This window comes from Spermophilus citellus (genome assembly GCF_964194105.1).
Source record: "Spermophilus citellus genome assembly, chromosome: 11".
NCBI classification, from domain to species: domain Eukaryota; kingdom Metazoa; phylum Chordata; class Mammalia; order Rodentia; family Sciuridae; genus Spermophilus; species Spermophilus citellus.
In genome coordinates, this window is record NC_138192.1 from 110,147,497 (window position 1) to 110,169,093 (window position 21,597).

Sequence of the window (21,597 nt, forward strand, 5' to 3'; positions counted from 1 at the left end):
TGAGATGAAGTCATGGGGTCTGATTCTTCATTTAATGGGTTACACCAATATCTTTGTTCAAAAAGGTATATAACTATGTTTATTTTGATTGTTTGCAGGTAGATGGATCCATACTGCTGAGGTTTTTTGGTTGTTTGTTTTTGTTTTTTTAATATATATTTATTTTAGTTGTAAATGGACCTTTATTTTATTTATATTGGTGCTGGAACTGGAACCCAGGGCCTCACACATGCTAGCCAAGTGCTCTACCTCAGAGCCATAACCCTAGCCCCTACTGTTGGGTTTTTAATAAGACTGATTGACCCTGCCTCACCTTACCTGTACTTGTTTTACTGCTAGATGGTTCATCTAAAGCTAATCCAACCATAAACTGCATAGACCCTTGACTGTTAAAACTAAAGGAAAATGGCAGGCATCACTGGAGTGAACAGGATCATCCAATGTATTTAAAGGGCTAAAATAAGCCATTTTTCCCGCATAGATTGATTCAAATGTTCTTCCTCAATTTGCGATGAACGGGTACCCAAAACTGGTTAGTTTGGGGGGACTTTGTGTTTCTGCTTTGGCAAAACAAGCAAGGTTAACTTCTTGTGGTTACCATTTTAAAATAAATCCTCACACCAGAGAACTTTCAATCGTCCTCTCACTTGCCAAGCTTGCCTTCCTTCCTGGTTTACACTTCTAATGATTTTCGTGAGTTGCTCCTGCTAAACCCCGAGGGTGGACTCCTGACCTCCTTGCTAGATGTGCGAATGATGCCAGGGTTAGTGACTGCTCTGCGGCTCTCCAAAGCTCCTCCTCCCCAGACAGCGACAGCTCTTCGGATGCAGAGGTTGGGAAGCAGGACAGGGGACACTCCCGGGGTGCAGCTCGGACCGGGGGAAGCCGGATCCTGGATGCTGAAGAGGCCGCGCAGGGGACTGGCGTGCGCGTGCCATGCGGAGCGTGGACTCTTTCGGCCATCCCCCTGCTGCTCAACCTGCCCCCGACTCGCTTCTCCGGCTGGGCCGCCCGGCGCGGGCCGCTGTCCACAGTGGGAGGTGCTGAAAGCAAGGAGCGGGCGCGGGGGCGGCGAGGTGGACAGCTCCTCCGAGCGCCCCCCTCCCCGCTCCGCGGCGCCTCCAGCCCTCCCCTCCTCCCGCAGCCATGTTCCACGCGCGGGGAGGGGTGGGGGAAGGGGAGAGAGACGGGGGACCAGGGCGGAGAGAGCCGGCTCTGCCTGGGGGAAGGAGGGGATGAGAGTTGGGGGGAGCAGCGGGAGGAGGAGGAGGCGGCGGCTAGCGAGGAGCCGGCGCTGGGTCCTGCAGTAGGGCTCCCGGGAGCCACCATCATGGTGAAGAGGAAGAGCTCCGAGGGCCAGGAGCAGGACAGCGGCCGCGGCATCCCGCTGCCCATCCAGACCTTCCTGTGGCGCCAAACCAGGTGAGGGGCGCAGAGGGCGCGCCGCGGGCGCCCTGGGCTGGGGCGCTCCTGGGGCCGCGGGGTCGCCGCCGCTGTCACCGCTGCCGCTGAGGCCGCGCCACAGCCTGCAGCTCCCTCTCTGGGGCTGGAAAGCCAGCCCTCTGCACCGGTTTAGAAACACGCATTTGGGGAAAAAAAAAAAAAATTCAGTGAAGTTTGACGACAAGCAGATTGGCAGTTTTCGAATAAATATATACATTATTTAGAGGGTGGGAGGGCAAAGAGTCTGGGAAGAGGGGGTGGATGGCTAGAGAAGATAATTATGACTGGTTGTGCTCCTGCGTCCAATTCCCCCTCCATCTCCGGCTGTAATTCCAGCCTGGTGACCTGTTGTTTTCCGGCTCTTGTTCGGTGGATATTTGTTATGCCCACTTGTTAACCATTTTTGCCCAGATTCAGCTGGCGTAATCTCTCTGGTAAAAGCCCCTGAAGAGAATGGATTTTGATAAGGGATTTCTCCCCCACCCTGGACAGGCCTGAAACCTATTCCAATAAAGAGCAAAGAAGGTTCCCCTATTTATTATTATTTATTATTACTATTATTATTGAGATTTATCGGATAAGAAATTAGATCCTGGCAGTCATGATCCACAGAGTGTTCGTTTTTCAGTTGTTAATATGACTGTGCACAAGAGTCATGCACCACTTCTGACCATTGGCAATATAGAATCTGATTAGGTAAAAGTCTTGAGAATAAGAGTGGATCTGGAAAATTGTAGAGATTCACGTCTTTTTCATATACGGAATTACACGTGTAAAAGCAAGTGTACTCGGCTGTTCAACACCTTCTCATTAACCAGCTATAAGGAAGCATGAAATTTGAGTTTCATAGCTCCATGTCTTGTTCATTGAAAAATGTGTCATAAGGATTCTTTAATAATAATTTTGCTCATGTTTATAATAAGTGTCTCCCTTAATTTTTCAGTGCATTTTTGAGGCCTAAACTGGGGAAGCAATATGAAGCTTCTTGTGTGGTACGTGATTTTCACCATTAAATGTTTATTTTCATATTCTGTGTGGTGATTTGAACCCAAAGAAAGAACTAAATCATACTGACTACACATATTAAATCATTTGGTAAATATTATTGAGCACCTACTCTGTGCCAGACACAATTCTACTGATGGGATGGAGGGGTGGCAGATAGACAGGCCACAAACAAATGTGAAAATAAAACACATAAATAATAAGCCACATGGTGATAAGCACTGGAGGAAAAAAAAGCAACAAAGAGGATTGGGAAACACCTTAGTAGGGGTTTGTTTTATAAGGGGAGAGTAGATAAGACTTAACTACTAATGCGATGCTTGGGCAAAGACATGAAGGAAGGGAGAGAGAATACCATAGTGAGGGAAGAGCAGGGAGAACTTGAGCTAGAGGACACGGGCACCCAATGGGGAAGTGAGGGATACGGTGGGGAGGAACTGAGTGCTGGAAGAAAGGGCAGAGAGACAACAGAACCAGGCATGGACCTTCCAAGGCATGTGTGAAATGTTACATTGGTCATCAGCAAAATCGAGATTATTATACAGTGGATGTTCCTATTATGAATTGCTATGAGCCACTTGAACACAATAATAGACATTTTTGTTTTATGTTTGCCATATACTCTGGAAGTTTGAAAATGAATAATATAAAATTATTACAAGTGAAAATAATGCTATTAATATTTATACAATGTGACCTGTCTTGAGATTCTAAGAGAATCCCATTTCCTTACAAAGTCCCATTTTATAAATGGAAAAAAAAAATAAGATGTGATATCATGAAGCAAAACTGAAATAGATTTTAACAGATTTCCTTAAAATGTAGAGCTCTTACAAATGCCTTGACATTTCATGTATTATATTGTGAAAGTAGAAACCTACCCCTTTGGATATTGCCATCCATGTTTAAAAACAGCTACGTGGATGACTTTCTGTGAGGAGCACTGACTTGTGATGGAAGCCAACAGGAGAGTTAGAAACACACATATACTCAAGTAAACATTTTTATTGAGTCTCCTGTCCGTCAAAATTGCCACATAGATATTTATTTTTTTAAATGTAGCTTTCTTATATGGGCCTGTTAATGGAACTTCTCATTGTACTTGACTCATTAGAATAATTTGAAAGTTGAAATCTCTAAGTCTTTCTTAAAACTATGCTGCCAATTACAGTATTTTAAAGCAACCATTATTTTTCTCTGTTCTTAGCAAAGTCATGTCTTACATTTTTTGGTGTAGCCACAAAATATCAAATAGTGGTTACATTTTTGGATGGGTAGATAGATAGGGATAGAGGTATTTAGACATCCATATGAAAAACAATTTTCAAGGTTTAAAAAATTATAAAAAGTTGGGTTGGGGTTGTAACTTGGTGATAGAGTGATTGCCTAGCATGTGTGAGGCACTGGGTTCCATTCTCAGCACCACATATAAGTAAATAAAGGTCCACCAACAACTAAAAAACAACATTTAAAACAAATTATAAAAAGTTACATTAGTAGCATTTAAGAATAAAATGAAATACATAACACATCCTCTTTAGTATATTCATTAGACTATATAAATTCTTTAGAATCTTTTAGTGTCTAACACACTCATCCTTTACTTAGTGAATACTTCAGTTGAGGAATTTTAAAGTAGTTAGATCTGTATCACCAGCATATCTAAAGGCCTTTATTTCATTTCTTCAAGAAAAACAAATATTACATATGATTGTGCTTCTTATCAAAGCCTCAGTCATCCAGTTAGAACACTTGGGTCTTGTACTATGATCCTTGTCCAAGACAATTACACAAGGTTCTGAAACATGTGGGGGTATCAAACATATTCTTAGAAGTTACATATTCATTATCATTACTCTAATATCTGATATTTTTACATTCTCCAATGCCTTACAATGATATTCTCCTCCACCCTCAAACAAAACAAAATAAAAATAAAAACCAAAATGAACAAACAAACAAAAAAACCTGAGTAGATCAAATTTGTTACTTGTTCTAGGGTGTCTCATCTCTGAGAGCATCCCTGGCAGGGATAGAAGACTTTATAAGCTGCGAAGACAAGATGGCTTCTCTCATCCCTCCCTCCTTTTCTTCATTCTGCTCTTTCTCTATTCAACAGATATGAAGTGGGTTTTTTTTTAAATGGTTCCAGTATTAAGTTAAGGAGTGTTCTCTGCCAGGTCATTGCTAGGGACATGGAATAAATCAGTGACCCCAAAATCAGATTGCTTGGCAGAGTTGTGCTTAGTTAACACCTGTTGAACAAATTGACATAAATTCTGTCTCTCAAGACACCTTTGCAGAACACATTTCATTTTGGTCTGCAGTTGTGACAGGCCTGTTGGATGACTCAGAACATTTTAAAAAATATTATGTTCAAAAATCTCACAAGGTTAAATACATCTCTGTTATAGGAAGCTTATTTTGACAGAAATGATTATCATTTAACAATTCAAGCCATATCTTTGGATCAAAAGCCTGCAAATGGGCAGATAATAGGAATTCATGACTGATCCAGTGTAGTCAACATATGTGTAAGATGCAAGTGAGTGAACCCTAAGGAATTTGGTCCAGCAACTTGTGTCTTCTAGGTTATATAGTACCTTGATATCTACTTTTTACCAACCAGAATCTCAAATTCATTATTTTACATGCTTTTCTTTTAAAATCTACAGTCCTTTGAACGAGTGTTGGTGGAAAACAAGCTGCATGGCCTCTCTCCAGCCCTTTCTGAAGCCATCCAGAGCATTTCCAGATGGGAACTGGTGCAAGCTGCTTTGCCTCATGTTCTCCACTGTACTGCAACCCTGCTTTCCAACCGGAACAAGCTAGGTTGGTGCTCCTACATTACTTGTTTATTGCGTATTGTTGTCCTATGTGTTCAATACTCATTAAAAAAAAGAAAAAACCATTCATTGAGTGGTTGTTATCATCCCATGCACTGTTCACATATCATCTTATTTAATTCTCAAAATTCTACTCACATTAGTACCATCGTTATTTCAATATTACCAGTGAACTGACTCTTGTTTTTAATTGTTCTAAGTGAATGACTCTCATCTGTCCAAGATGAGTCCTACCTAGAGGTTTCCTCTTCGACCTCCCAATTCTTCAAGCAACCACTTCATGAATTTGACTATTGAAGACATTTCCCCAGCTTTGTAGTGGCCCGTGTGTGTGTATGTGGGTGTGTGTACATAAAGATTATTTTCTCATCTGGCACTATGTCCTAGCCATATCCCATGTTAGAGTGCACATTTTTTTCCATCCCATTCCCTGACCTCATCTGGGCCTCTGCTCAAGTGTTATCTCTATAAAGGGGCCTTTCTAGGTCATGTTGTCTAAAATAGAATGGTTATTGTCTCCAGAGTCTATATTTTAACCACTGTGTTACCTGCTTAGAAATATGTTTGGGTATTTGACAGATGAGATATAATATCAGATTCTACCTAAATGATATAGCATGCTCTTGTACAGAGATTTCAGCCAACAAGACAGCCCCCCAAACAAGAATGAGCCCAGCTGATGGTAGTTGTTAGATGTGTAGAGAAATGCTAATGTCTTCTGGGGAATCAAGCTGCAGAGCTAAGTAGAGATATTCTTCCCAGACCAAACGTTGTTCTGGTCAGCATTTACTATTTCTTGGCTGTATGGTTGTCCAATTCAGGCCACCAAGATAAGCTCGGTGTCGCTGAGACCAAACTTCTTCACACCCTGCACTGGATGCTCCTAGAGGCTCCCCAGGACTGCAACAGTGAGCGGTTTGGGGGCACAGACCGAGGCTCTAGCTGGGGTGGCAGCAGCAGCGCTTTCATCCACCAGATTGAAAACCAGGGTTCTCCAGGTCAGCCCTGCCAGAGCAGCTCCAATGATGAAGAGGAGAACAACCGGAGGAAGATCTTCCAGAATTCCATGTCTACTGTGGAGCTCTTTGTGTTTCTGTTTGCTCCTCTGGTACACAGGATTAAGGTGAGCAATATGCAGGCATTAGGCATGGGTGGGATGGAGTCAAGGTGAGAGTGGGCTTCGAATGATATTTCCATATTTGGTTATCCATATCTTCATATGGTCATACAGCAAATCAAGGCATAGAGGGTTTGATTTGGGGATTAAACTTCTGCACATTACTTTAAAAACACAAATCTGCATATATCCTTTACCAATCTTCAGTAGTTCTCCATCTGCCTCAAGATAATGTCCAACCTATTAAACATGGTGTATAAGACCAAGCATGACCTAGAGCTTCAGTCCCTTTCTTGACTTACCAACTGTCAGCCCCCGTTGGCCCCCTCATGATGCAGCCTTGGGAGCCACTGGAACTATTCCCTGAATATGCTCTTGCTGTTTGCTCTGCTCTTGTTCTCTCCTCTCTTCCTCATGGTCCTTTAGACTCTAACTTCAGTATCATCATATCCATGAAGCTCTTCCTTTGACCTTCTCCATGTAGACTTTGTCACCAATCTTCTCGGTATTTCTATAACATTTTGTAACTACCTCATTACAATACAGGGTCTAAAGCTGAAGCTTAAAATTTTTATGTGCTATGGACTTTTTGACAGGTTCAGTCTAAGAATTGCAATTTAAAATATCTTTAATGTATAAAATACAAAACATGGGATTACATGAAAACCAATGGTCTTAAAATACAATTATATCCATCTACTGCTGAATCTGGAAAGTACAATATAACTTGAAATCAGTGTGCTACCACTGTCTAACTGGTGACCCTATTTTTGATGTTACTTAATCTCTTGAATCCCTAATTGCATGAAATTGTGGATACCTCCAACAAAGCATGGAACTGTGTGAAGACACACCTATCATATTATATCTAAGCACCACACTGGAAGGAATGTACTGTACTAATCTTTCAGTAGAATATTATGACACTAATGAATAAATATTCAAGATAGCAATGCACATATGAAGGGGGTTGTGACGATAAGCAATCACTACAAAGGGAGTGGGTTAGAGATTCTTTGTACTCATTTTAGTTTTCTAAAAATAAAAAAAAGTTCATTTCCCATTGACGCTGTCCCATTGCTGATAGGAATCCATTTCAAACTACCTATAAATTCCCCAAAAGCAACACATACACTAGCAACATTACCAATAAAATATGCTAAATTTTTGGTATTGTTAAGTCAAATTGTTGTTTTAAAACCTGTAACATCCTATTTAAAAAATCTTTTAAAAGGACACTTAATGGAAAGCCTCTCTTTAAATGAGACCATCTACCTGGCCTATGGAACCTGCGGAACCCAAACCCTCTCTGGAGCCTCTCCCTTCATTCACTAGTTTCTCTCCTGTTCACTAACCTTTGGGCTCACTGTGGGCTCACCTCAAATCTGATGAGCTCATTCCTGTCTTCAAGTCCTTGCACTGGTTTTTTCTTCGGCTTGAAACATTCATCCACATCCTCTACTTGGATTTTTCACATGGCCCTGTCTTTCTCATCAAATTTCTCACAATTCAAATGTGAACACCTCTGAAAGTTCTTCACTGACCACCTTTGTGTCACCAATATATTATTGCATCCTTTTCCCCTTTTATAGCACTTGCCACTACCTGGAATGACTATCAGTGTTTGTGTACATGTGAACTGCCCATCATGCCCACCTGAACAGCAGTCCTGGCATGAAGGCATTCTGCTTGTCCAGGTCACAACTGTGTCTAGACTAGTATGTGGCACATGAGGCTCTCAGTAAGTGTTTAATGAGTGAGTCACTGAGAAAACCCACACGATTATCAGAAGCTGATCCAAGTGCTAAAACCAGGCAATTTTAATCGGGCACACAGTCTTTAAAATGGAGAGGGCAGAAGAACCCATTGCCCCTGAACACATCTATGTGCCAACCAATACCACCCACATTGGAAAAATAGGCATGCCCAGAATGGCCATAATTTTGTTTGGAAAGACATGGCAGAAGTTTGCGTTTTGGAAATAGATAAAACTGTCTTTGAATTCAGAGCTGGTTGCTTCCTACCATATGACATCAAGCAATTAATTTATTTAATCTCACTTTTTTCAAGTCTAAGTTGACTTAAGAATACATTCATAGTACATTGTGAGAATTCAGTAAGTTCTAATACTCAGCCTGAAACACAGAAAGACTAGTTGTTTTTACTGTTGATATTTTATTGCTGTTGGCATCATGTATTTTGGGGAGAGAGACATTGAGATCCTTTTTCAGGAGAGACTACAGATAGCTGGAAAATCTTGTCCCAAATACCCACATTTACCTGTGACCCAGTATTGCACAGTGGTTGATACAAAATAAATAATTATTATGAGTTACATTACTAGCATGATTGTTGTTTTATCATTTTGCCATTGCTAGGAGGGAAGTACTGTTCTAGATACTATGGATAATAAAAAGTATTAGTCAATAAATTTTGCTACAAGGTTTTTTCCATTTAAAAAAGAGGTATTTGCTTTTTTCAGTGTTGCTAGGGAACGTACAATTTCCAGATCAGTTTCTTGGTCTTGGACAGTTGGCATGTTGGTCCAGATAATGCCTTGTCCTGGTCCACTGGCCCATGCATTATGGAATATTTAGCATCATCTCTGTCCTCTACTCACTAAATGCCAGTAACATCCCTGCTTCCCTGAGTTCTAACAACAACTGCAAGTGATTCCAGGTGTCAGCAAGTGTCCCCAGGCAGTGAGCAGAAGGGAATTCTGTGCCCCATTTGCCTGCTGATTATCAGACTGTGCAGAAGACTATCTTCTTTCCATGTTGATATAAGCTCATATGAACTGTCCCTCCCTCACCAGCACCATCAATGTCCTTTGCCCTTCAAAACTCCTACCACAAGACCATCTTTTCTATTCTTATTGCAGACAAAGGTGTGCAACTGGGGAAACCACACGGCCATCCAGGCTTGTATTTCTACAGACCTGTGCTCTCCAACCCCAGGGCACTGCACACTTGTCAGTCCTTTGCTTGACTATACTCCGTGAGTCCCCACTCAGCACTTACAACACAGTATTGTAAGTTGGGCCTCACAGGGGAGGCCTAAGTTCAGTCAAGGCATGAAGCCAAGTCTCCGCATCCTCACCTTCATTTATTCCTCAACTCCTTGCAGTTGTTCTGCTTGCCTCTATGATATGGCAGGCAGTTTTCACACATCATTTCCAATTTTCAACCACCCACATGGAAGTGAGTACCTTTATCTCCAAAGCTGAAGTTCAGAGAGATAATAGACAAGCTTGTTAATAACCAAAGAGAGATTCAAACCCAATTCCATCTGACTTCCTACAAAGTTTTCTTAAGTTTCTGTACTGCAGTTGTTGTTGTTTTTTCCCCCACTAAGGTCTGAATTACTGAACCTCATCTGTATTTTTCAATCCTTATTTCATTAAACCTCAGCTATACTTGAAACTACCCTTGAAGCTTTTAATTCTCTTCATGATACCACACACTGCGATTCCCCTTGCATCCGTATTTCTGCTCCCTCTTTTTTCTAGACCACATCTCCTTTGACTGTCCATTTAATATTGGGGTCCCCCAGAGATGCATCCTGGTTCTCTTGCTCTTTTTTTTTTTTTTTTGGAGTGCTGGGGATTGAACTTAGGGGCACTCTGCACTGAGATTCATTAATCCCCTATTTTAAAGTCATTTTAAAATTTTGGGACAGGGTCTCACTAAGTTGCCAGGCTGGCCTTGAATTTGTGATCTTACTGCCTCAGCCTCCTGAGTAGATGAGATTACTGGCATGCCACCACGTATGGCCATCTTGCTCTTCTTACTCTATCATTTCCCTGGAAAACCCCCCTCCCAATCATTTACCATTTGTGCCCTATAGGCTGAGATCACATAATTCTGCATATCCAAGGCAGACTCTTCTCTTGACCTGTGGACCAGATTTTCAACTCACTTCATCTATGGGCATTTCAGACTTTTTCTGGTGGAGCCCTTGTCCCTATATTCTGTATTTCAGATCCTTCACACAAACTCAAACTACCTTTACTTATAATCTCATCCTTATCTGTGCATTCCACTAATCACACATTCCCACCCATTTTTTTCTCCTAAATATTTTTCAAACTCACCACATCTTCTTGATACCTATTTACAACCTTAACCTAAGTGTCTCTCTTTCTTGGAACTTTTTCTTTCTCCATGGATGCACAGTCTCCTGTTTCCCTCATAAAATCCAACATTAACACCCAAATGACCTATCTGAAGTGTAGATCTGATCATGTCACCAACATGCTTATGATAATTTGTTGATTTCTCAAAATACAGAGGGTAAAATTCCAGTAATGAGATCTGCTACACTGGGCCCTGTATGACGTATCTGTCTACTTCTCCTAGAGCTTCAGATGTTTAGAGCCTCCTAAGAATATAATACGGTTCTTTTCAAGCCTTTTGTCATGTAGGTCCTGCTGCCTAGAATGTCCTCAAACTCCACCCCTCTCCTAGAACACTCCTATTCATCCTTTAGAACATCATTAGGGATCCATCCTTACTCCTCCTCTATTTCCATGATATTTCAGGGGCATGATCACAGTTGTACTCAATTTGTTTATCGTTATCTCTTTATCTCTCTCAGGTGAAAATTATCATTGTATCTCTGGTAGCTAATGTAGTATCTGTGTTTAGTAGGTACTTAATCATTGTTGAATGAATGAATTCACCAATTAGCAAATAACTCTAAGTGACTCATTCATTGGTAAGACGGCATATGACTGAATGTATGTTTTCCTTTCCTTTAAAATTATAATTAGCTCAAAAAGTTCACATAAAATCAACAATCTGAAAATCAAGTGTATGATTGCCTTTAGTCTCAATTTAATCTTATCAGTGAAAAATGATGAATGTTAAAGAATCTTTTTAAAATATGGTGTCAATATTGTCACAGTTTTATAATATTCACTCATCCCTCAAGGAACACTTCTTGAGTGCTCTATCTAGGCACTAGTAATGGAGAAACAATAGGAAATAAAACAAAATGCATGCCTGCAGGGGGATTTTAACTAAATCCCTATGTGTGAAGTAAACAACTTTAAAATGGAACTTAAAATAATAGTTGTTCCATTAAATCTCTCCAAGCAACCAGCCAGAACATTTAGAATGGCTTCATGACATCCTAGAAACAGACCCTGGGGGAAAGCAAAAAGCATCTGAAATGTGGAGATGTGGATTCCACCCATCAGTGTTTACACCTTCTCTTTTTTCTCAGGACCTTTTTAGACTACTTGTTCTACAACTATTTGAATGATTGAAAAGTGTCTTCTCCAAATGTTGAGTTTCTGGTTGTGTGTGTGGATACATAGCCTTGGATTCCCACTCTAGAAGACTCTGGAAGAAAAATTAGGGTCTCAGAGTTTATGCACTCAGCCAACTTAAAACAATTTACACAGGAACATACCAACACAAGAGGAGACCAAAGATGCTGCATACATTCAAATCTGTAGAGTGATAAAATTTAATTGCTCTTTTTTAGAAAAAGTGAAAATAATGTTCATTTAATTAACAATTATATATTTATGCTCAAAGGGAAATGTTCAGAAGAAGTTCTCGACTTGTCTTCAAAAAATATGCAATTTAGATGGGTGTGGTGGCACATACCTATAATCCCAGCTACTCAGGAGGCTAAGGCAGAAGGATTGCAAGTTCAAGGCCAGCCTCAGTGGTGAGGCCTCCAGTAACTTAGTGACACCCTGTCTCAAAATAAAAAAGTAAATAAGACAGGGGGATGTATCTTGGTGGTAAAGTGCCTCTGGGTTCAATCTCTGGTACCCCTCCCCCCTAAAAATGCAATTTAGTTGGGGTTATATCAAGAAAACAAAATGATGACAGTGAATGCCGTTAGATGCAATATGCTAAAAGCTAGAATTTTAGTACAAGAAATTTTAGTACCAGAGATTTTAGCACTTCCTGTTGCAATGTCCATCAGAGTTTTACTTTTGTGTTGATATTATGAGAAACATGGACAAGGATTAAGCTAAAAAAAAAAAACAACTAAGATATCATTAAAACCAGGTCATTTGAGCTTTGGTTTCCTGCTTTTCTGAAGACAAATCTGATAAGCTTTGCTTAATGGTAATTCCCTGCTTGCTGGATAATATCATGCAGACTTCCCTAGGGCAATTTCAAGGAAATGTGGGTTACCCTCCTCTAACCTTCAGACCTATTTGTTTCTAGCTTAATATCTCTTGTTGAAAATCTAACTGGCATCTCAAACTTAACATGTCATGCATCTGAAATCCCCAAACCTGTTCTTCTTCATCTTGTTCATCTTCATTAATCTCAAAGCCCCAAATCCTGGTACCTCTTTCTCTCTCACATTCTGCATCTTATCAGCTAGCAAATTCTGTAGGTAGATCTCTAAAATGAGTTCAGAATCTACCATTTCTTACTTTATTATGTATTAGCACCCTAGTCTAACCATCTTTCACCTAGATGATAACAATAGCTTGCTAAATTATCTCTCTTTCCACCTCTGCTCTTTCTCAAACTATTCTCAATAGCCTGAGTGAACCTATTGAAACCCATTTCCAGTCATGACAGTCTGTTTACTCAGAATCCTTCAGTGGCTTTCCTTCTTACTCAGCAATTGCTGAAGCTCTTACTATGTCCTGTTAGGAAATAAATTATCTGACACATGATAATTTCCCTGATCTTATTTTTTTAACCCTTCTTCTCTCATTCTCTTGATTCCAGACTCACAATTTACTGGTTGCTTCTTGACACTGTGCAAACTTAGGGCCTTTGTGCTTGCTGGTCCTCTTTCATGGAATGCTATGCTTTCCTGGCCTTCCTAAGATATCAACACCTTTTCTGACATATGTCCTTACCTGCTTTACTTCTCCTTTGCACTATGAGCAGGATTTTTTGCATGCTTTGTTCTCCATTGTATTTGACAACCTAGAATAGTACCAGTCGCATAGTATGTGCTCTATAAATATCTGTGGAATAAATGTGGAATGAATTCAGACCAGATGCTTCATGAGCTATCCCAGTTATTTCCCAGGGAACCCTGGAGGCTTTTCCCATTGTGGGTACTGCTGGGGCTCTGCTGCTAATGCTGCCAGATCCCCAGCCTGGTCTTCAGTGATGCAGAAGTGCCCTTTCTCTGCCAGTGTGGGTGAACTTATTCAAGGACTTTAACAATGTTTTCAGCAAAAGATGCTTTGAAATTCAACTACATTGATTCACCATTTGTAGAATCACTTTTCTTTTTCTATTTTCTAATTTCTTCTAGGCTCTTATCCTTCTAGCTCAGTGGCTTCCATCTATGGCTACATGTAAGAGTCACCACAGGGAACTTTAGAAAACCTCACAGAGGTTCTAATTTAATGGGTCTGGGTATGGGAGGGAAGTGAGACCTGGGATGCTTATGTCTTAAAAGCTCCCCAAGTAATTGCAATATGCAAGGCAAGGTTATACATCATGGTCCTAAGTGAATTCCTGGGTCTCAGATGTGTTCATTAATTTGTGATCACATTCTCTGCTTCCAACTTCTTTGAGGGGCTGAGTTGTGTAAGATGCATTCTCACAACACCACGTATTTGGATTTACACAATGTGAGATTACATTTTAAATACCTCAGCCTCTGGAAATAACATAATGATGAAGCAGAGAATATGTTTTTGGAAGAGACCTTTAACTAGGGATAAGTCGTGTGAACATGGGTTGTAAAGTCCGTCTAATTCAGCAAGTACCTATTGGATTTCTATTGTGTCCACAATTCCTAGTGCTGTATTAAGAGTTGTGATGTTGGAGTGGGAAGGAAGGAGGGTGCTTGATCTGTCCCTACCCTCAAGGAATTAAAGATTATTAAAAGAACAAAATAACACACCACAAAGGGTTAAAATATATTTACCTACTTCCATAAAATGCAAGGAGAAATGGACTGAAGCATAGAAAGTTGAAATAGCCAGGATGTGAGGATATTGCCTTATTAGGGAAAAATGAGGACAATTAAATAATTAAGAGGAATTATAATGACAACCTCCAGTGAAGAGATCCACCAAGACTTTTGAAATTGTTGCCAACACAAAACATTAATTTGTGCATTCTATGCTTTGCCCAAAGCTACAGTTTGATTAATTATTTATTTTGCCTAAAGCAGATGACTGTGATTTCCACAGTGATTGCAGTGATAGCTTAGGGTTATTGGTTTACCCAAAGAAAGTTTGGCAGATCAACCCATTCAGGAAATAACCTTGTGAATACGTTGTTTCCTCTAACCAGTTCTTACAAACCAGTTATTAGACAGATTTTTCTCTCCCCAGGAATCTGACCTCACCTTCCGATTGGCCAGTGGGCTTGTTATATGGCAGCCTATGTGGGAGCACAGGCAGCCGGAAGTCTCTGGCTTCACAGCATTGGTAAAACCCATCAGGAACATCATTACAGGTTTGTGATTCCTTCACACTTTGAAGGAAGGGTGGTGGGATGATTTTCCCTTAAGAAGTTTAGAATAAGAACATCTGGGGGCGGTATCTGGATGTCCCAAGTACAGGGCTTATTCATATCCAACAGGGACTCATGCTTTTCTATTGCGTGACTTTGGGTAAGTTCCTTCATCTGTAAAATGGGAATTAAAGCATCATGTTAATAGAATTTACAGGATTATTGTAAGGAACCAATGAGTTAATATATGTAAGATGTTCTAAAAACACAGTGACTGCCTGGCACACAGAAAATGAGTAAGCAGTATCTCTTATTATAATTATTATTTTATCATTATCATGGTAGATGAAGTAGATGCTATCAAAGCATTTCACTTCAGGAGTCATTTAATGAGATTGTGCTATTGAATTACAGAAAGAGCACAACAGGAGAGGTTAAAAAATGCATGGAAGCTCATACTTTCCTCCAAGTCTGTCTCTTGCTAAGGATATGTAACTGAACTTTCCTGTCTTCATTAATGTAAAATAGAGATGATAATGCACTTTACAGGGCATCTTAGTAAACAGTAATGAGAATGTACATTAAGTACCCATTTTATAGTATGTGCTTAAAAGATTCCATTGTTCTATTCCCAACCTTATTTTTAGCAACAGTAGTTAAAACTTTTAAAAATTAATTATGTGGAAAAATCTACAGAAATATATATGTGTGTATATATATATATATATATATATATATATATATATATGCACACATATATGTATATTTGCATACATACATCTTATACACACAAATATGTGTGTGTCTAGTTTGCTAGTTTTGTAAGATTTTTGTGCAGACAATGGAGGATTATGCGTGTAAAAGGACTCTCTATAAATAGAAGGAAACTCTAAGCATGCTCTTATATACATTTTCTCCCTATAATTTAACACAACCTTGCAAAGTATATGTTAAGGAATTGTATAACCAAGGAGTGCCATGTTATTCATATATTTGGTAGGATGCTTTTAGTAGTCAATATAATCATTCAAAAGGAGAGTTAAATTTTTCAAATTATAAAAGTAGATTAATCTCAGAACTTACATGTATACAAAACATTAATGTTTGAAATACCAATTCAAAAGTGACAGCCTGCCATAGTTCTAAACATCAAAGAACTAAATCAGTAAAGGTGTCATACCCAAAAATCTACTTCAGATTCTGTGTATATAATAAGGTTACTTTGGATTCAAATAATTGGAAAGTAAATATAGAATAGATGTAAGAGGGTTTTTTAAATCTAAAAAAGTAGACTTAAGACAAAAATAATAAAATATGCTCACATGTAACAAAATTATTAGTGAAAAAACCACATCTTTATGGCATGTTGATTAAAGAGACTTAATTTTTTTAATGTTTTTAAGTCTTCTTATCACTTTCTTTCCTTTTCTCTTTGCAGTTCTGGGGGTCAAACCCAGGGCCTCATACATGCTAGGCAAGTGTTCAATCACTGAGCTACCATCTTTCACCCAGCCTTGTCTCTCTCTATGATTAAAATATAAATTGGGGCTGGGGAAATAGCTCAGTGGTAGAGCATTTGCCTAGCATGTACAAGGACTTGATTCTATCCCAAGCACTGGAACACCCTCCCCCACCACACACACACTGTTATTTGATATACAAAGGTAACTAAGAAACCATGCCCCTCCATGAACATCTGGGTTCTTCACCTCACCCTGCCTTTGCTTCTGGATGATGCTCGTGGTTGTTTTCTTTCCCCTGTGTCTAATGCTGTGCACTTGAAATGGTGCCAGCATCAGAGTGCATTAGCCTAGTTTAGCCAGCATGGCCAGAAAGAGCAATGGTACCTGGTGACCTTGGCAAATCCCTTTCCTTCTCAGCGCCAGACTATTCAGCACTCAAGTGAGGTATTGCCATCTTAGTTTCCCACTGATCCTCATTCTGAGGTCAAGATGTGAGGGATTTGAGCATTACTTTAGGAGCAGCTTAATGTAGTAGTTGAAACAGACTCTGGAGTCAGACATCCTGGGCTGAAGCCTTCATGTAAGTATTAAGTGACCATGGGCAAGTTAAACTTCCTGTGCCTTAGTTTCTTCATTTGTAAAATGAGTATAATTTTATAGCAGCATTACAGGGTTATTGAAAGGATTGCAATAATATATATATATATATATATATATATATATATATATATATATATATATATATATATAAAATCCTTAGAACAGAAATTGTGGATAATATATGCTAGGTAGATGTTATCTATAATTATTTTTAGTATTCCCAACTTCTTAGCATCACAACCTGAGTTAGACTTAGGTTGATAAATATTGACATTGATAACCTAGAAGTGCTAAGATTATTTTGAATCCCTTATTTAATTTCTCTTACATGTTTTATTAAACAGCTTCTTTCAAGGTGACAATGATCTGTTAAATTGGCTTTTTATTGGAATGAAATGAACTTATGAAATAAAATGAACATAGAATCTTATAAAATTCGTGATGGAATTTCTTTGATCTTTCCAGCCAAGAGAAGTTCTCCTATAAACAGTCAAAGTCTGACCTGTGAATCACCAAATCAGGAGACAAGACACCGAGAGGTTAGTTTATTGTAACTGTAAGAAGAGAGAAAGGAACTCTGGTGTAGTGTATTGCGGAGGGTGAGACTTAAGTTCTAGAATCATACTACTGAGCTCAGAGCCCTCCTTTCTAAATGTGAAATTTTTAACAGCCTCAGGTTTTCTATCAGTCAAGTATGAAAATCAATATTATGCATCTCTCCAAAATGAAGAAGTGCTGAAAAAATATATTGTGTGACTCCTGTTTTATCTCCATGATTAGTATGTGATAAGTAGTGCTTTATCTCACTGGCTAGTATATAACACTCTTATCATTATTCATCTCACATTAAATAAAATATCATCTTGTTCTCAATTATTGAATCCTGTAATGTTTATTAGGTAACTCTAATGTAGGTTTAATAGTGTCTCAGGGGGTTAGGGTGGGGGAGTAGGAAGGAGAGAGAAGATGCAATCCTATCCATTACAGAATCTGAAGTTTAATGAAAAGTCATAACTTATCCACATAAACAGAAGATGCAGGATAAAAAAACAATGTAATTCAATGCAAATTTGTCACATTTGGTTCTTATAAGAAAGAAGTGAAGGCCAGGGAAATGAAAGCCACATGGAAATGTATACTGCTATTAATGTAGCATGTCATTAGTTGACCTGCCTTCACTTTCATTTCAACATGTGCAAAGTGCAACTTGCTGCCTTCCATAGAAATTGGACCCCCTTTTCAACCTATGTGTTACTGTCAGGAATATCATCATTTATCTTCTTACCCTCTAAGCTGGAAATATTGGTGTCCTAGAATATCTGCCATTTACTGAACAATTTCTTACACTGATTTATGTGCTTTAAGGTTTATGTATTTTTCACATTTAACATCTTTGAAATTGAGTGTACTTGACAATCTTTGACCTCTTACTATCTCCCTGCCTGGTGGCAGTCTTGATATGGTTGTCAATCTTGTGCAGCCTGAATTTGGTCATTTCTAGCATTGAAATTTGCAGCATCAGGGTCAATGACTTGCAAGAATGTCAGAGGGAATTGTGGTACACTCTTGAGAAATGATGCCTCTACAAAATAACACATCTTGACATAGGAAGTTGTTCTTTGGAAAAAATATAAACAACTCTCAGTTAAAAATTCTGAACATGAAGAAATGTTAGGAATACCTATACCAATTTATTTCATATATATACACTCCTTTCATATATACATAGGATGGATGTGTAATGAAACACTATGCCTATATAAGTCTAAAATAGCTCTTTCAATAAGTATAAAATGAAAGTCCTCACTGATAATAAACCAAGTGTCCTAATTTATTTAACAGTGTACCTTTTTAACTCTATGGTGCCTAAAATAATGCATGTCTTATAAGAGATGACATCTTAAATACAGTGAAATATGTAAATCTCATACTTTTTCTATATAATCCTCCTGATCTCTTGCTGAGTCATAGTGTTTCTTTTCATTATGTTACTAAGATGTGCTTTTTATTTTCTATGCCCTCTACCACCCTCCAAATCCAGAACCTCATAACTTGACTGCAGCTTTAACCACCTAATCAGATTTTTAGGTAAAGCGCCTGTATAGTGTACATATGATGTACTCACCATATGTACATTGGATCAAGTTCAGAGGACTTGTTTCATGAAATTTCTAGCTGTATTTATTTTTCTGTAAATTGTTCTTAAATTATGACTTCTTTTGTGTATGAAAATAGAAAGTGTAAGGACAAAATTAATATGATAGATTTTTGAGAATCTTTATGCTTTAGCAAAGAATTTAATCCATAACCTATGGATAGATATCTCAGATTAAATTTATAAGCCATATGTAATTTAAATTTCTGGATGTAACATAAACCTTACAATTTATTCTTATGTGCTAGCTTTAATTTGATTACTTCCTGCTAAATTGGTGCTGGTCTTCAGCCTCATGCTGCCATTCAGTTCTCAGTTTGAGTATATCTTTGATGAATTGTCAGGCTCATAAATCTCCTACAGATAGTGGATACAAAAGTAAAAAAGAAAGAAATCAAGGGCAAAATGAAATAAAATTTATGAAAGTACTTAGCCTAATGCTTGGAATGACAGAGGTGCTCTCTAGAAGTCTTTCCATTTCCTTTTCAACAGAGGCAAAAATACCTCTGTCTATGACATTATAATTAGTTTTGATGAAAAGAAACTATGTACATAATATAGGAGGTAATTTTAGAGGATATACCTGAAGGCAAAAAAAAAAAAAAAAAGAAAAGAAAAAACACAAAACCTAATCTGCTGTCTCCATGTCTCCACCTCCAAAAGGGACTCCAGGTGGTCTGTGAAACTTTGCAGTCTGATTCTATCTCACCCAAGGCCACCATTTCAGGCTGCCACCGAGGAAACTCCTTTGATGGAAGCTTGTCCTCCCAAACTTCCCAGGAAAGAGGCCCATCACATTCCAGGTACATGATTGCAATGTTTGAGACAAAATGTATTCCTGGTTGCCAAGAATTAAATGTGCATTTTAGCTACTTTCATATCCTCTGCTCTTTAAAATATGTATGTGCATGCTTTACGTATACATATTCTGGGCGAAAGTATAAGTAGATTATTAATTGCAGAAATGTGATATGAATGCCTCTCATTTAAGCTAACCAGGGTGGAAGTGGGAAGACATATCTGATTTAATGAGATGTCTGAATTAGAAGCTATTTTAAATGTTTATATGCAGAAATGCCAATGATGCTATCAAAAGATTGTGTTGCAGAGATATTAAAGGATCTGCTTTAATGTATAAGGATGCTTTATTCTATCAGATCCTTGTATTTAAAGAGGTTAAAGTTTGTGGGGAGTATAAAATCTGCTCTTTGCAAATATTCCAACTTGCTTACAAACACCCTCCCCAGGAAAAAGAGCTAGTCTACTTCCTAATCCCTGCTAAATTATTGATTCGTGAAGTTTGCCACTTCACCTAAGGGACTAGAGACCCTAAGATCATTTGTATATCTCTGCTCCCAAATGAAGTCATAGTCTAGTGGGTAGTATTTTAAAAGTAGGCATTTAAAAATAGCTTTATTGAAATACAATTTCTATCCCATAAAATTAACCTGTTTTAAGCTTATTTTAATTATTTTAACATATTTACAAAACTGTGTACCTATCACCATAATTCAATTTTTAAAAATTTCCATCACTCAAAAATGTTCTTTGTATTCATTTGCAGTCACTCCCATTCTCACACCTATTATACTTTCCATCTGTTTGGGGTTGCATTTCCAGACTTTTCATATGCGTGGAATAATATAGTTTTTGTTTTGTTTTGTTTTTTGCATCTGGCTTCCTTCACTTACCATAATGTTTTTAAGGTTTATCCATATCATTGCAGGTGTCTGTAATCCATTCCTTTTTATTGTTGAATAATATTCCATTCTATGAATCTATCACATTTTCTTTATTCATCTGTCAATAGATATTTTGTCTATTATGAATATTGCTTATATGAACATTCACTTACGAATCTTTATGTGAGCATAGGTTTCCAATTCTGTTGGGTGGATAGTCATGAGTAGAATTGTTGGGTTGTGTGGCAAATTCATGTTTAATTAAAAAACACACCAAACTGTTCTCTAAAATGGCTGCATTATTTTTTTTATCTTATTTTAATTTTATTGTTGGTTGTTCAAAACATTACATAGTTCTTAATATACCATATTTCACAGATTGATTCAAGTGGGTTATGAACTCCCATTTTTACCCCGTATACAGATTGCTGTGTCACATCAGTTACATTTCCATTGATTTACAAATTGCCTTTCTAGTGACTGATGTATTCTTCCGTCTATCCCATTCTCCACTGTCCCCTCACCCCTCCCCTCCCCTCCCCTCCCCTTCTCTCCATTATTTAACATCCTCCCAGTGACTTCTGAAAGTCTGTGCCTCTATGTCCTTGGGAACATCTGTTATTGTCTGTGTTTTTTATTATAGTTATTTAAAAGGGTGTAAAATGGGATCTGATTGTGGTTTTGTTTACTTTTACTTAATGACTAATGATGTTAAGTATATCTTACTGTGCCTATTAACCATTCAAAGATTTTCTTTGATGAAACATCTATTCAAAACTTTCGCCAACATTTTAACTGGGTTATCTTATTATTGAATTTTAAAAGTTGTTTGTATATTCTGGATATAAATTCTTTCTCAACAAAAGAAAAGGTTCACAGAT

General features: G+C 38.4%; 1 protein-coding gene across 3 annotated transcripts in view; it reads left to right on the forward strand.

The window, feature by feature from the left end:
• Nucleotides 1-1,330: 1,330 nt before the first annotated feature.
• The window catches only part of UNC80 (unc-80 homolog, NALCN channel complex subunit), a gene marked incomplete at its 5' end in the record, with an annotated part of 198,761 nt that continues 178,494 nt past the window's right edge, over nt 1,331-21,597 (forward strand). For all 3 annotated transcript variants that reach the window (XM_081262112.1, XM_081262114.1, XM_081262113.1), the window contains 7 exons: nt 1,331-1,422; nt 2,387-2,435; nt 5,124-5,280; nt 6,116-6,417; nt 14,696-14,819; nt 17,345-17,418; nt 19,698-19,837. In XM_081262112.1, the coding sequence (XP_081118238.1) occupies nt 1,331-1,422; nt 2,387-2,435; nt 5,124-5,280; nt 6,116-6,417; nt 14,696-14,819; nt 17,345-17,418; nt 19,698-19,837 (938 nt within the window). The remainder of the gene's footprint in view (nt 1,423-2,386; nt 2,436-5,123; nt 5,281-6,115; nt 6,418-14,695; nt 14,820-17,344; nt 17,419-19,697; nt 19,838-21,597) is intronic.